This window comes from Mustela putorius, unplaced genomic scaffold, assembly GCF_011764305.1.
Source record: "Mustela putorius furo isolate JIRA1106 unplaced genomic scaffold, ASM1176430v1.1 tig00000854_pilon_pilon_pilon, whole genome shotgun sequence".
Classification (NCBI taxonomy): Eukaryota; Metazoa; Chordata; class Mammalia; order Carnivora; family Mustelidae; genus Mustela; species Mustela putorius.
Window position 1 is genome coordinate 6,039,230 of NW_025421496.1, and position 12,788 is coordinate 6,052,017.

Below are 12,788 nucleotides of genomic sequence, written 5' to 3' on the forward strand. Positions count from 1 at the left end.
ATGTTGTTGATATGTGAGGATCATCAGTTAGAATCAAAGCCTGTGCCGGTCACATTGACAGAATTCTTATGTTTCTCTCTGAAACGCAGTCTATTTACATGTATTACATTTTGGCGCAAAATGCCCGACCACTGTTTATTTCAACTGATGGCATCTAAGCTTGGGTAAGACGCTTCAGTTTCTTTTTTCATGAACTCTGAAGCAGACCTCCTCCACTCTGAACAGATCTTGCAATGTCTCTTTCAGTGTCAAATGTATGCAGTAAAGACCCAAGTCTTTATCTTGAGTTTAATGTGTTGACTTATATATAGTTAATGTGTACGATTACCTAAAATAATCGCTTTCCTCCTTGATGCTCACAGCGCCTCTGGGTGAGATGATGCCCCTGAGCTGCGGACTCTCCATGCTTCCCTGGCATTACCGTCGGGTGAGTCGTCGTTTCGGCAAATTCCATGCAGTTAAAATGAATCTCCAAATGGGAGAGATCCAAGGATTGCTTCACTTACAAGCAGAGTGGTAGAGCAGAAAAAAATAGGGACTGGAAAGTCCTCAACTCAGATCCCACCCAGTTGGACCACTCACAGACACACTGATGGCCCCTTGAGTGTCCTTTGGAAAAAGAGATCGTATTACTGCTCTCCAGCTGTTGTGCTGTAAAGATTAATTAAGATCAAATGAAAAAAGTGCCTATGACCATGCCTGGCACATAGAAGGCATCAAAAATGATAGTGTATTGTTATGATTAATTATTGTCTCCCCAGCTAGATCGCAAGTTCTTTAAGACCCAAGATCTGATGGGTTCCACTTGCTGGTGTTTTCCAGCATCTAGATGTTTCCCAGCATCTAGAACAATGCTGGGCACGTGGTCGATTCTTTTTTTCTTTTTTAAGAGATTTTATTTATTGGACAGAGAGAGCACAAGCAGGGGGGGTGGCAGGCAGAGGGAGAGGGAGAATCAGGCTCCCCACTGAGCAGAGAGCCTGATGCAGGATTCGATCCAATGACCCTGGGATCATGACCAGAGCCAAATGCAGATGCTTAACCAGCTGAGCCACCCAGGCACCCCAAGGTCGATTCTCAATGTATACTTGGTAAATTAATCTTACCACTACTATCATCAGGAAAGTCAGACAAACTACTTATTAACTCCAGTGAATATTTTGAGGGAGACCTTCTACATTCTCTTTTTCAAATCAAGTCAAAGCACACATCTCCCCCTTGAAACACTCCCCCAGAGGCTCTAATTTGCAGTTACCTTGTACTCCTCCTGCTTAACCAACACCGCCTCTCCTCCCCCTTCCCACTTAACCCTGCCCTCAATACCATCATCAATGTCCAGTTGTTTCATATATGTGAGTCCTGTCTTCCTAAAGCTCAACTCCACCAAGAGCTCCTGATTGCTTACCAAGTTCTGGGCACTGTGCTAGGTTCTGGAAAGGGAATAGTAGCCGCCTCACAGAATTGAGTAGTAGGTACTGATACATGATATGAAAAACTGTACACAGAGGTGAGACTGTGATTCATCTTCAAGGTGGTCAAGGAAGACCGCCCAAGAGAGGTTTTAAGAAGGGAACATGATTTTAAAGGAGGGTTGGAAACTTCCAATTGGTCAAGGTGAGGGAAGAATATGCTAAGGAGAGTGAACCATGTGTCCCCAAGGACAGGAAGTGCTAGGATGTGGTCCTGGGGAACTCAGAAGCAATTCAGGACAGATGGGGAATCTGAGAAATAAGGAGGGGTGGGCACTGGTTGGTGAGAGAGCAGTGGCTGTCTTGCAATGTTTTGAATGTCAAAGTCAGCATGAATGGTGGGGAGCTCTGGATGCAATGGCCCGGTGGACCAGAGATCTGGTGGATCTATGCTAAAGGGATAGGGGGTAAATTGGGAGAAAAAAAGGCTGAAATTCCTGAAAGAGGAAGCAGGAAAGGTCCAGATGAGAGAGACTGGGAACCCTACTGAGTCAGTGATGGTGGGGCTGACAGATGGTTTGGACTGCTCTTCAGGAAGAAGTTTCATAACAGCTATGACCAGCTTCAGTCATTGGAGGTAGATGGATAAAAAGGAAAAACAGCACTCTTAACAAACAGCATTGTTGGGGCGCCTGGGTGACTCAGTGGGTTAAAGCCTCTGCCTTTGGCTCAGGTCATGATCCCAGGGTCCTGGGACTGAGCCCTGCATTGGGAATCTCTGCTCAGCAGGGAGTCTGCCTCCCTCTCTCTTTCTCTGCCTGCCTCTCTGCCTACTTGTGATCTCTGTCTGTCAAATAAATAAATAAATAAATAAAAATCTTTAAAACAAACAGCATTGTTTTGTGTCTCTTACTTGGTAAATCAGAATACCAGGCCCACAATGGGCTCAGAAATAGGCTGTGAATAAGCCAGTCCCCTTGCATTTATCTGGTCTTGATTTAATTTGGGGTCCAATTTTAAAATTGCTGTCTATGAACTGGAACTTTCCAAGCCCTTGCTCAGCCTCTTGGTGCATTTCCAGTCTATAAGGATCCTTTCAATATTTCCAAGTTATTTGCAAACAGAAAACCAAAAAGTGAGTTTGTTTTCCAACCACATATTTATCTTTTAGATAGCTGTTAGCACAGTGTTCAAAAGAAGCCCCAGGATAAGGTGGCATGACCAAGAACAAGGAAGGAAAGATGTTAAACTGTACCAACACACAGCACAGGCCTTTTTTTGAGGCTCACACAAAGTAACAACACAGGTTTTTCTTGGTATTCAAGGTCATTTCAACCTAACTTAATCTTTAACTGTGTATCATAAACACAGATTTTTCTTGGAAAACCGTTTCCAGGCTATACAAAGAAATGTACAACTCAGTCTGTCAGGGCTTCAGAATTACCAGGGAAGAAAACCAACACAGAATGAATAAAATTACTCTTGCTTAGTCTACATTCTGTAATTACCCGGGAAGGGATAAAGAAGTCTCCTATTGATATGATGGCTATCCTACATCCATTTTTATTTTCTAAGAATCAAAAAGGGCACTATCAGAACTTCAGATGATAGATTTGGAAGGGATGATTTTAAATGATCAAACTGTTGGAAACATGTGTGTATAAATACACATGGATTTTTAAGGATTTTCTTTTTTAAGGATTTTTTGTTTAAAGATGAGGTCAGCAGTCTGTAGGCTGTTGGCCAGTCTGGCCCATTACCTCATTTTGAACTTCCCCAAGCTAAGAATGGTTATACCTTTATAAGTTCTGGAAGAAAAAAAACAAAAATCAAAGAAGAACAGTATTTCATGATTTGTGGAAATTGCCTTAAATCCAAATTTCAGCACCCATAAATAAAGTTTAATTGGAATGTGGCCCACTTGTTTGTTCTGGATTGGCTGCATTAGTGCCGTATGGCTGAGTTGATCGTTGTGCAAAGCCTTAAGTATTTACTATCTGGCCCTTTCCAGAGAAAAGTTTGCCAACCTTTGTTTTACGAGCACTCCCCTAAGAAACATGGAGGCCTTCAGTACTCTGAAGGCTTCTTCACTGAGATTTCCTGTGTCAGTGATACATTATGTTAAAGGAAAAGAAAAATGCATGAATTTAGTAAAGATATTATAGTTGCCATATCATGAAATAAAATAATAACCACCCTTTTATACTATATTTAGGTTGCTTCTTATTTTGTGCCAGTAGAACATAGCTATTAAGTATATGCCCATCAGGGTCATTCTTTTTGCTGGAATCCTGATTAGCCTTCTGTGACCTTGGGCTCTTAACTTAACCTCTCAAAAGTCTTAGGTTTCCTATAAAAACAGGGTAGTAACAGTACCAACCCCATGAAGTCCTGATACTAAGTGAAGTGACTTTTTTCTTAAAGGAATTATCTCGATACCTAGGAGGTGTGCGATAAATGTTTTTATGAGCAGCATTGTCGTCTGAAAATGTCATTCTTTTTTTTTTTTGTGGTCCCCTGCCAGCACTGCCTGTAACTTCTGTTTGGACAAGAAAATCTGTAAAACCTGGTTTATGTAATTTCACATGGTAAGAGCCCCTCTCTTTGTGTTACTGTTGGTAGACAATGGCCCAGTGCACAAACCTGAACCTGTACTTGACAAGAGCATGGACCAAGGAGAGCCTAGGATGTCTAGAAATGGATCCTAGAGGTAGAGAGTGCTAGAAGGTTGGGATAACACTCGCCAGCAGGGCGTTGGGATTTTCCATGTTAGAATCCTTTCCAACTTTTTCTACCGTGAGTTCTCAGGTCCATGACAGGCTGCCAATGAAAGCTACAAAGTTGTTTGTTTGTTTTTCCAGAGTGGATGCAGTTCTTGTCATTTTACCCCCATTTATGTTAGGTTAACTCTACCATTTTTCTCTATTACTTGATGTCTTAGTGGGTGTTTCCCACCGCAGAAGCTCTTAGAAAACTATGAGTGTGTAATGCTGCAATTCTTGGAAATGTAATGATTTCTGTCCTGCTGGCTTGCTGCTACCTATGTTCTGCCCGAACTTGCTCGTCCCTAGAACAGACTGGCTGTGGATTCCTGCAGAAGAACCAGAGCCCATTGAGCACAGGGCTCCTTGGCTCTGATGCTGACTCCCTTTTCTTTCCTCATCTCTAAGTAGGTTGGGAACCCCCTTAGCCCAGGTAGTATCATCTTCTCCTCAGGGGCAGTCTGGAGGGGAGTGATAAGTAGCAGAAGGAGGAGGACCCTCTTTAGATGACCCAAAAAGAACCAACCTTTGCCTAAAGATGACACTAACAGGGGAGGAAGATTCCCTGAAACAAACAACTCTTTTCTCTCCCCATCCCCCACTCCCCAAATCATTTACAGAATTCCTAACAGAAACAAAGGTCCACTTTTTTTTAATCTCATGAAATGTAAAAATCTCACTTTTTTTAAACTTCCTGTATTTTGATTTATTATTTTGAGGGAAATCTCTCTGAATTTTATCCATATTCCTCAGTTATGGTTAACTGAGTTTAACCACTCAAAAGAAGAACAAATTATTTCAGCATTCTTACATACTCTTACATACTCTAGTTGGACTCATGGTTAAGAGACAAGACAAACACCCACACATCAGCCCACTGTATGGGGATAAAACCCCCAAACTATAACATTCACATGCATGCCTGTGAGTGGAATGGGGCAGGATTGCCCCATAGGGTGGTGGGCTCTTGTCTACTGGTAGGAGTAACTCTCATCATCATATTCTAACTCATCCTCATCATCATCATCTAGAAGCCCATACTTAAATTTCCGGTAAACAGTGCCATCTTGGCCCATGTAGACGATGTCATCATCATCATCCTCATCATAGTCCCGGTCCCTATACTCAATCACCTGATCCTCTTCAAAGCTGGTGTTCTCACTATGGCTGCTCTTATAGGAAACATAGGACTTGCTAGGGTTGGCCAGCTTCTCATAGCCAGCCTTCGCCACTGGCTGGACTCGGCCCCGCGATTTCCTCCAGACGATCACAGCTGCCCCGAGCAGAAGCACCAGCATAATGGAGGAGGTGATGAGCAGGGTTATCTTGGTATGTTCACTGGCAGTCCCAATGTCACTTGCTTGAAAGATACACTCCTCTGTTGGAAGAAGACCCCAGAGAAAGAGCAGAGTGGGGAAGCATGGGAGAGAAGAAAAGCAATGAGGAAAACTAGCTTCTGAAGTAAAAAGCTTTGCTTTATCTTTGAAAACTAAAATGGCAGAATCATTACCTCTGGTTTTCCTAGAGGGCACAACACTCTACAGAATTGTACCATGTACCTCCTGAGAGTCCCTGTTTGTGTCGGACGAGTTCAACAAACCCTTCTACGCTGAAGATCATTTGAGACATAGAGTCCCCTCACACCTAATGAGTCAGTCACCAGGTATCCAACCTGACCAATTGATTCTTCTATTTCCTTCTTAGTAAAATACTCCATCTTGGGCCGTGCTTCAGTTACTGCTAAATGCTCTGTTTTTTGTTTAAACTCTGACTTTCTCTAAGACTGATTTCTTTCCTCAGGTACCCTTCAACCTGGTCCAATATTCAAGGGCAGAGAAGATTATAAAACCATTGACTTTTTTTTTTTAAGTAGTCTCTATGCCTAACATGGGGCTCAAACTCACAACCCCGAGATCAAGAATCACTTGTTCTATCTGACTGAGCCAGTCAGGTGCCCCCAAACCATTGACTTTTAGAGTTGTGGGGGGGACTTAGAAATTAATTAGGTCAGACTTCTGGAGAAGATGGTGGAGTATCCCATCCAGATAACATCCACATTAATGTAAGTAACCCAGGAAATGACCTGAAGACTGGCAGGACAGACTCTTCATAGCTAAATATAGAGAAAAGGTAAATCAGCTGGAGAATAGGATATGTTTTATTATTTATTATTATTTTTTAAAGTAGGCTCCATGTGCCCAGTATGAAAATCAACATGGGGCTTGAACTCATGACCCTGAGATCAAGACCTGAGCTAATTATCAAGATTCTGACGCTCAACCAACTGAGCCAAACAGGGACCCCTGGAGATTTGTTTTAAATACCAAGTTGAGGGGTGCCTCGGTGGCTCAGTGGGTTAAAGCCTCTGCCTTCTGCTCAGGTCGTGATCCCAGGGTCCTGGGATCGAGCCCCACATTGGTTTCTCTGCTCTGTGGGGAGCCTGCTTCCTCTTCTTTCTCTACCTGCTTCTCTGCCTACTTGTGATCTCTTGTCTGTCAAATAAATAAATAAAATCTTAAAAAAAAAAATAAATACCAAGTTGACTGACTCCAGTCAGTCAGTAGAACGCAATGCGATGATACAAAAAAAAAAAAAAAAAAATTAGGTCAGTCTGTTGCTTGACAATTGAGGAAACTGAGACCCACAGAGAGGACATGAATTGTTGCCTGTCAGAGGTACAAGCTTGTCTGTGGAGCAATTAAAATTTGAACCCAGGAATCCAGATTGAATGCTAGGGACCGGAGACATTTGGGCATACACTCTGACAACTGTGTTTTTGGGGTCATGCATTCTGTAGCCCTACTCTGATAGGAAGAGACGTAACTTCTTAAAATTCTGACAACCAAGTTGAGGGATAGGAGACTCCTGTATCATAACGACGATTTCTGAAGTTGAGAACCCTGCCCCCTGTTGTCCCCCTGTTTTTCATCCACCAGTGAAAGAGTAAGAGAGCACTGGGGAAAAAACTAGCAGGCTCTCTTGGATGTACAAGTTGTACAGGGTAAGTTTTCCGTAAGTGGTTTTTGAACCACTAGAGTCTGCCCCCAGGATTCTTTTATGAGATTCTAGGTGTATTATATACATTAGCTTAATGGATTTAATTCTGCTGCCAGTTATTTGAGGGGCCATTCTTTTTGCTTATTACGTACTGGTCAATTAGGTCTGATTCACCACCACTGTGTATTTATCTTTATTTATTCATTTATTTGTTTGTTTGTTTATCTGACAGACAGAGATCACAAGTAGCAGAGAAGCAGGCTCCCCGCTGAGCAGAGAGCCCGATGCGGGGCTCGATCCCAGGATCCTGGGATCATGACCTGAGCTGAAGGCAGAGGCCTTAACCCACTGAGCCACCCAGGCGCCCCTCCCTTTCTTTTTGCTAGTGATAAATAAATTGCCTGTTTTGTCCAAACTTTCATCCTCATGGGATTTTTCCTATCAAATAGAATTTCCTCTTCTAACATAATAGCACTATCATAATTGCCTTTGACATTAACAATATCAGCACAGAATTTTTCCCTGGAGGAAATATTAAAGCACCAGAGGGATGGATAAGCGATCTGTGTGTGGTGCTTGGAGAGAAATATGGCCTAGGGCAGGAGAATCATTAAAAGATATTTCGAGATTGTTTCAGGTACTAGGGTGCCATATGCAATCCTGTCTTTCTCTGCTCCAGGCTCAAGTCTGCAGAGTCAGGGTCAGCTTCTGTGATCTGGTTTCTTTGAAGGAGCAGAGTGTCTCCGTAAAAAAAAAAAATGGGCAGGTAATCAAGAGTAATTAGACTTTTGTAGAGTTGTCCCAGGGGGATTTTCAAGTGCCACAGAAAGCCCAGGAAGGCTGACTAACCTGCTGTTAGTTGGAACAGTCTTGGAGAAACTCCGCATCCAGTGTGCACCCACTTCTGGTTTCATTTAAAGCCACTGATGTAATGAGGGTTATTACTCTTAGCTGACATAATGTGGATATTAGGCAATCAGGCCCTGACGGTGGTTATGTATGAGAGGCTGTAGAGACCAGGTGTTTGTGGGGGTAGGAAAGCTAAAAGAAGGAAATCATTCGTTTTTGGAAAGATGATTTTAGAATTTAATTGAAAAAGCTAACAAGAAAAATTTTTAAAAAATGGCCAGTAGCAGTATGGGTCCGAGCTTTTCTTCACTTATACATGGACAGGTTCATGTAAATATGATGTCTTTTTGTCAGGTCAGGATACATCTGAACCCCAAGAGAATGATCTGCTTCTGGACTAGAGAATGTATTTTAAGAAGAAAAATATATAATAATTAACACATCAATACAAATATTTTATAACTAACTGACTAAATATTTATTTATTTATTTATTTATTTAAGAAGGAATCACTCCATTTGGGATCTTTCTGAGTTTGTGGCCTGTGAAGCCCAAGTACCCATATGCATATGGATGGGGTTGGGAGAAGGAGGCAGTTGAGGGCCTGGGAATTGGTAAAAGGAATTTTGTTTCCTTTTAGCCTTTGTCGAATGTTCATTTTTAAAATGCTTTAAGTCGGGGCGCCTGGGTGGCTCAGTGGGTTGAAGCCTCTGCCTTCGGCTCAGGTCATGATTTCAGGGTCCTGGGATCGAGCCCCGCATCGGGCTCTCTGCTTGGCAGGGAGCCTGCTTCCTCCTCTCTCTCTGCCTGCCTCTCTACCTACTTGTGATCTCTCTGTCTGTCAAATAAATAAAATCTTTAAAAAAATAAATAAAATGCTTTAAGTCTCTAAGGGGAGCCCCAGACTTGGGCTGACTTCCATAGAATGAGTCTATAGCAGAATCAACGTAACATTGCCATCAGCTTCTTTGATCGTTGATTCTTTTCCTTTTTTTTCCCCCCCAGGAGAGAAGAATAAAAAAGAAGATAGTAAGTTTATAAAGAAGAGACTCTAGGGGCACCTGGGTGGCTCAGTCTGTGAAGGGTCTGACTCTTATTGTCTGCTCAGGTCATCATCTCAGGGTCATAAGATTGAGTTCTGAGTCTGGTTCCACGCTCAGTGAGGGGTCTGCATGAGATTCTCCCTCTCCCTCTCCCCTCATTCACATGCCCGTGTGTGTGTGTGTGTGTGTGTGTGCGCTTTCTCTCTTCTGTAGAATAAAATCTTTTTTAAAAGATGAGATTCTAGACCAACTCGAGTTGTCTTAGAGGCGGCACGGTAGTGGAAAGAATGCAGGCTTTGCAGTCTGAAGGACCTACAGTCTAACTCCAGATGAGCCCTTAACATTGTTGTGGACTTGAACATGCTAATCAAACTCTTTGAATCTTGGTCTCCTCATCTGCAAAAGGGGATTAAAAATACCTACTTATAGGGGTGCCTGGCTGGCTCAGTAGATAGAGCACTCTTGGGGTCATGTGTTAGAGCCCCAGGTTGGGTGTAGAGATTCCTTTCAAACAATATACTTAGAGGCACTTGGATGGCTTAGTTGGTCAACTGGCTGACTCTTGATTTCAGCTCAGATCATGACCTCTGGGTCTTTGGATCAAGCCCCGAGTTGGGTTCCACACTCAGCAGGCAGTCTTCTTGAAGATTCTGTCTCTCCCTCTCCTTCTGTCCTTCCCCTGACTTGTGCTCTCACACTCTCTTTCTGAAATAAATAAATAAATGTTTAAAAAAAAATTTAAAAGGATCTACTTCTATGAGTTGATGGACAGAAAGTTTTAGGGATGGTAAGCACATAGCAGGCATTCAATAAAAAGATCGCTCTATTTGTTCTCCAGAACTTTCTATCCTCTCTCCCCTGTGCTCTCATCCCCTTCCGGAGTCTAGGCCCTTCCTCTGCAGGCTGCTCTTCCTCTCAGCTCACCTGTGGTGTTCCGGCAGTCACAGCAGTCCTGGGCATTAGAGGAATCGGACCCATTACAGCAGTGTAGGCAACGGCCGTCATCCACAAACAGCACCAGGTTGGCAGGGCACACGGTACAGTTCTTAGTGCCAGGTCCCTTGCATTCCACGCAGCTCCCATCACATTTTTCACAGTTAAACTTCTCCCCCTGGTAAGAACAATTGGGAGATTCTTTTTGAGTGTGGAGGAATCAACAAGGCACTGGAGTTCCCAGGTGGGAGTTCCATCTTGTCTCCATGAGGAAGGGAGGCATGTAGGGGACAGAAGAAAGACAGCTTGTTCTGGGTCCACTTTCATGGTTTAAGGTGAAAGACCCACCTGGCTGCACTTGGGGGAAACCACTGCTGGGTCTCTGCATCTGAGATCCTCTGGTAACAACAGTGGGAGAACAGGCTTCTAGAACCGCACAAGTTACAGAACAGACAGCTCATGTGCTGTACCTGGTCAAGGACAAGTTGTGTCTGGACCTTCACCCTTTATAAAATTTTCAGTTCATTGCCCACATTTCAAAACTGGGATATTTCACTTGTAAATCAGTTCCTAGTTTCTCTTTAAAAACTAGACTGTCAACACGGTCATCACTCCCACATGGCAACAGCCCAGACAGCTGAGGGGCAGGGACCCTCTTTTTGTGCTGTCCTAGTTGAGAGAATCCCCAGCACCTTGCTCCAATGTCACCAACACAGGTGACCCATCAAATGCCACGTTTCATCAGGTCTGCCCTGGGGTTTTCTTTGACCTGACACCTGCACTCATTAGTCCACTTGGCCTTTGTGCTGTTAGATGCCGCGTGTGACCCTGCCCCATCATAATATTTGTGACTGTTTAGCTAAAACAGTAAAATAAGAGATAAGGAGAAAGTGGCTTCCCTCCTGACAAGAGGCTGCTTCAGTGGTGCTAAAAATGTCGATGTCTTCCTGTTTTACTTCCGTGCTTTGGAAGGGTGGTATGGTAGAAAAGAAAGGAATGGAAATTGCCTTTGTTGAACCTTTGAGCACATTTCGGGTGCTGATAGGGTCCTGTCTCAGCTGTGATTGTCTTACCAAATCCTGGGTTAGCTGTCAGGACCCCTGGGTTCAATATCCCAACTTGGTTACTTACTACCCAGGTGATCGTTCGCAAATTATCTAATCTCTCTGAAATTGAGGAGTTTCTCCAAGGTGGAAGGATGTAAAGAGAACTCCTATGTGAATATGTTGGGTCATGTTAATTTCACCAAGGAAAGATTTGCTTAGTTTCTACTGGAAGCACAAGAAGTTAGTGAATTCAGAATTTCCCTGGTTTCTAGGCAAGGAAATGAAATATATCTCTCTTAATACACTGTGCAGGGTGGAGGAAATGGAAGGCCTGCAGCAGTTGTGTAGTTTTGACATTATTCAGGCATTTCAGGTCAGATAGCAGAGGAGTAGGAGAGAAGATATTTCTTCTTTCTTTTAAGATTTATTTATTGGGGGGGTGTTGAGTGGGGAAGGACCTGAGAGAAAAAGGAAAGAGCATCTCAAGCAGACTTCACACTGAACGTAGAACCTGACCTGGGGCTTGATCCCAGGACCCTGAGATGATGACCCTGAGCCAAAATCAAGAGTCCGATGCTCAACTGATTGAGCCCCTAGGCACCCTAATATTTTTTTAATCTCTGATACAAAATTCTTAAGTGGCGCCGAAACTTTTAAGATCATGAGCAATGAATGTAGAGATAAATCTGAGGTCCTCATTATCTAACTTCCCAATTATTTATCTTAGGTCATCTCAGTTGCTTGGAGATGAAGGCTACAGGTGGGTAGCACCCTTCTGTGATGCGGTGGTAGAAGGTTATAAAACTAGAGCAAGCATGGGAATTGTAAGACTTCCTGATTTTCCCAGAAAGACCTCCCACACCTCTGCAGAGATGGAGGAGGGCACAGCCTGCCCAGCTCTCAGTACCTCTCCCACTCTGTATTCTCCCACCAGACAGTCTGAGGCGCAGATTCCTCCAGCTAGATGGTAGCTCCACACACAGGATAAGCAATTAAGTGCTCCTTTTCCTGAAAGGAAAAAAAAAATAAAGTGATCCTAAATTATGAGGGCTGACCTTAGATTTCAACCTGTCTTGGGTCCAAAACTCTTAGGAGCAAGGAACATGTCAAGCAAATTGAAGTAGAAGGATGGATTGATTGAGGAGATGGGGGTGGTGGGAAATTCTGCAAGACACCAAGTGAAGACCTAGAAGTCCAGTCAATGTAAACGCTCATTTGGAAATGGAGGGTTGCAAAGTGATAGATCTTTGATGACAGCAAAAAAGAAAGATTTTTGGAGAATGGGAAATCTTGTAGAAAGGGTATAAACTTTTGTCATTCTGCTTATTGTTTAACTAATATGAAGGAGGAAAATGATAGCAGATAGTTTGGAGGGTCCTAATACTCAGTTAGTGAGGAAATCATGGTCAGGCAGCTTCTAAGAAAGACTAGACTCAGAATTTAAAAGGCAGGGCTAAAAGAATTTAGCAGATCCTTTTGACCACTTGTTCTTAATTTGGGGAGGATGGATTCCTTAGAAGTTCTCTTGAAAGCTAAAACCTTTCTTTCCAAAAATTTGACATGCTATTTATTTATTACTATTATTAATTAATTAATTAATTCGAGAGAGAGAGAGAGACAGACAGACAGACAGACATGGAGAGGGGCAGAGGGAAAGAGAGAGAAAAAACCCCAATCAGGATCCACGCCCAGTGTAGAGACTGACACAGGGTTGGATCTCGCAAGCCCGATATGACCTGAGCTGAAATC

The 12,788-nt window shown here is 43.1% G+C and overlaps 1 protein-coding gene across 1 annotated transcript in view; it reads right to left on the reverse strand.

Annotated features, from left to right (window-relative positions):
• Positions 1 to 2,549: 2,549 nt before the first annotated feature.
• PCSK5 (proprotein convertase subtilisin/kexin type 5) overlaps positions 2,550 to 12,788 on the reverse strand; it is a 450,143-nt gene continuing 439,904 nt past the window's right edge. Inside the window, 3 exon segments of the mRNA XM_045085372.1 lie at positions 2,550 to 5,549; positions 9,985 to 10,171; positions 11,947 to 12,047. Coding sequence (XP_044941307.1) covers positions 5,143 to 5,549; positions 9,985 to 10,171; positions 11,947 to 12,047 — 695 coding nt within the window. The 3' untranslated portion in view covers positions 2,550 to 5,142.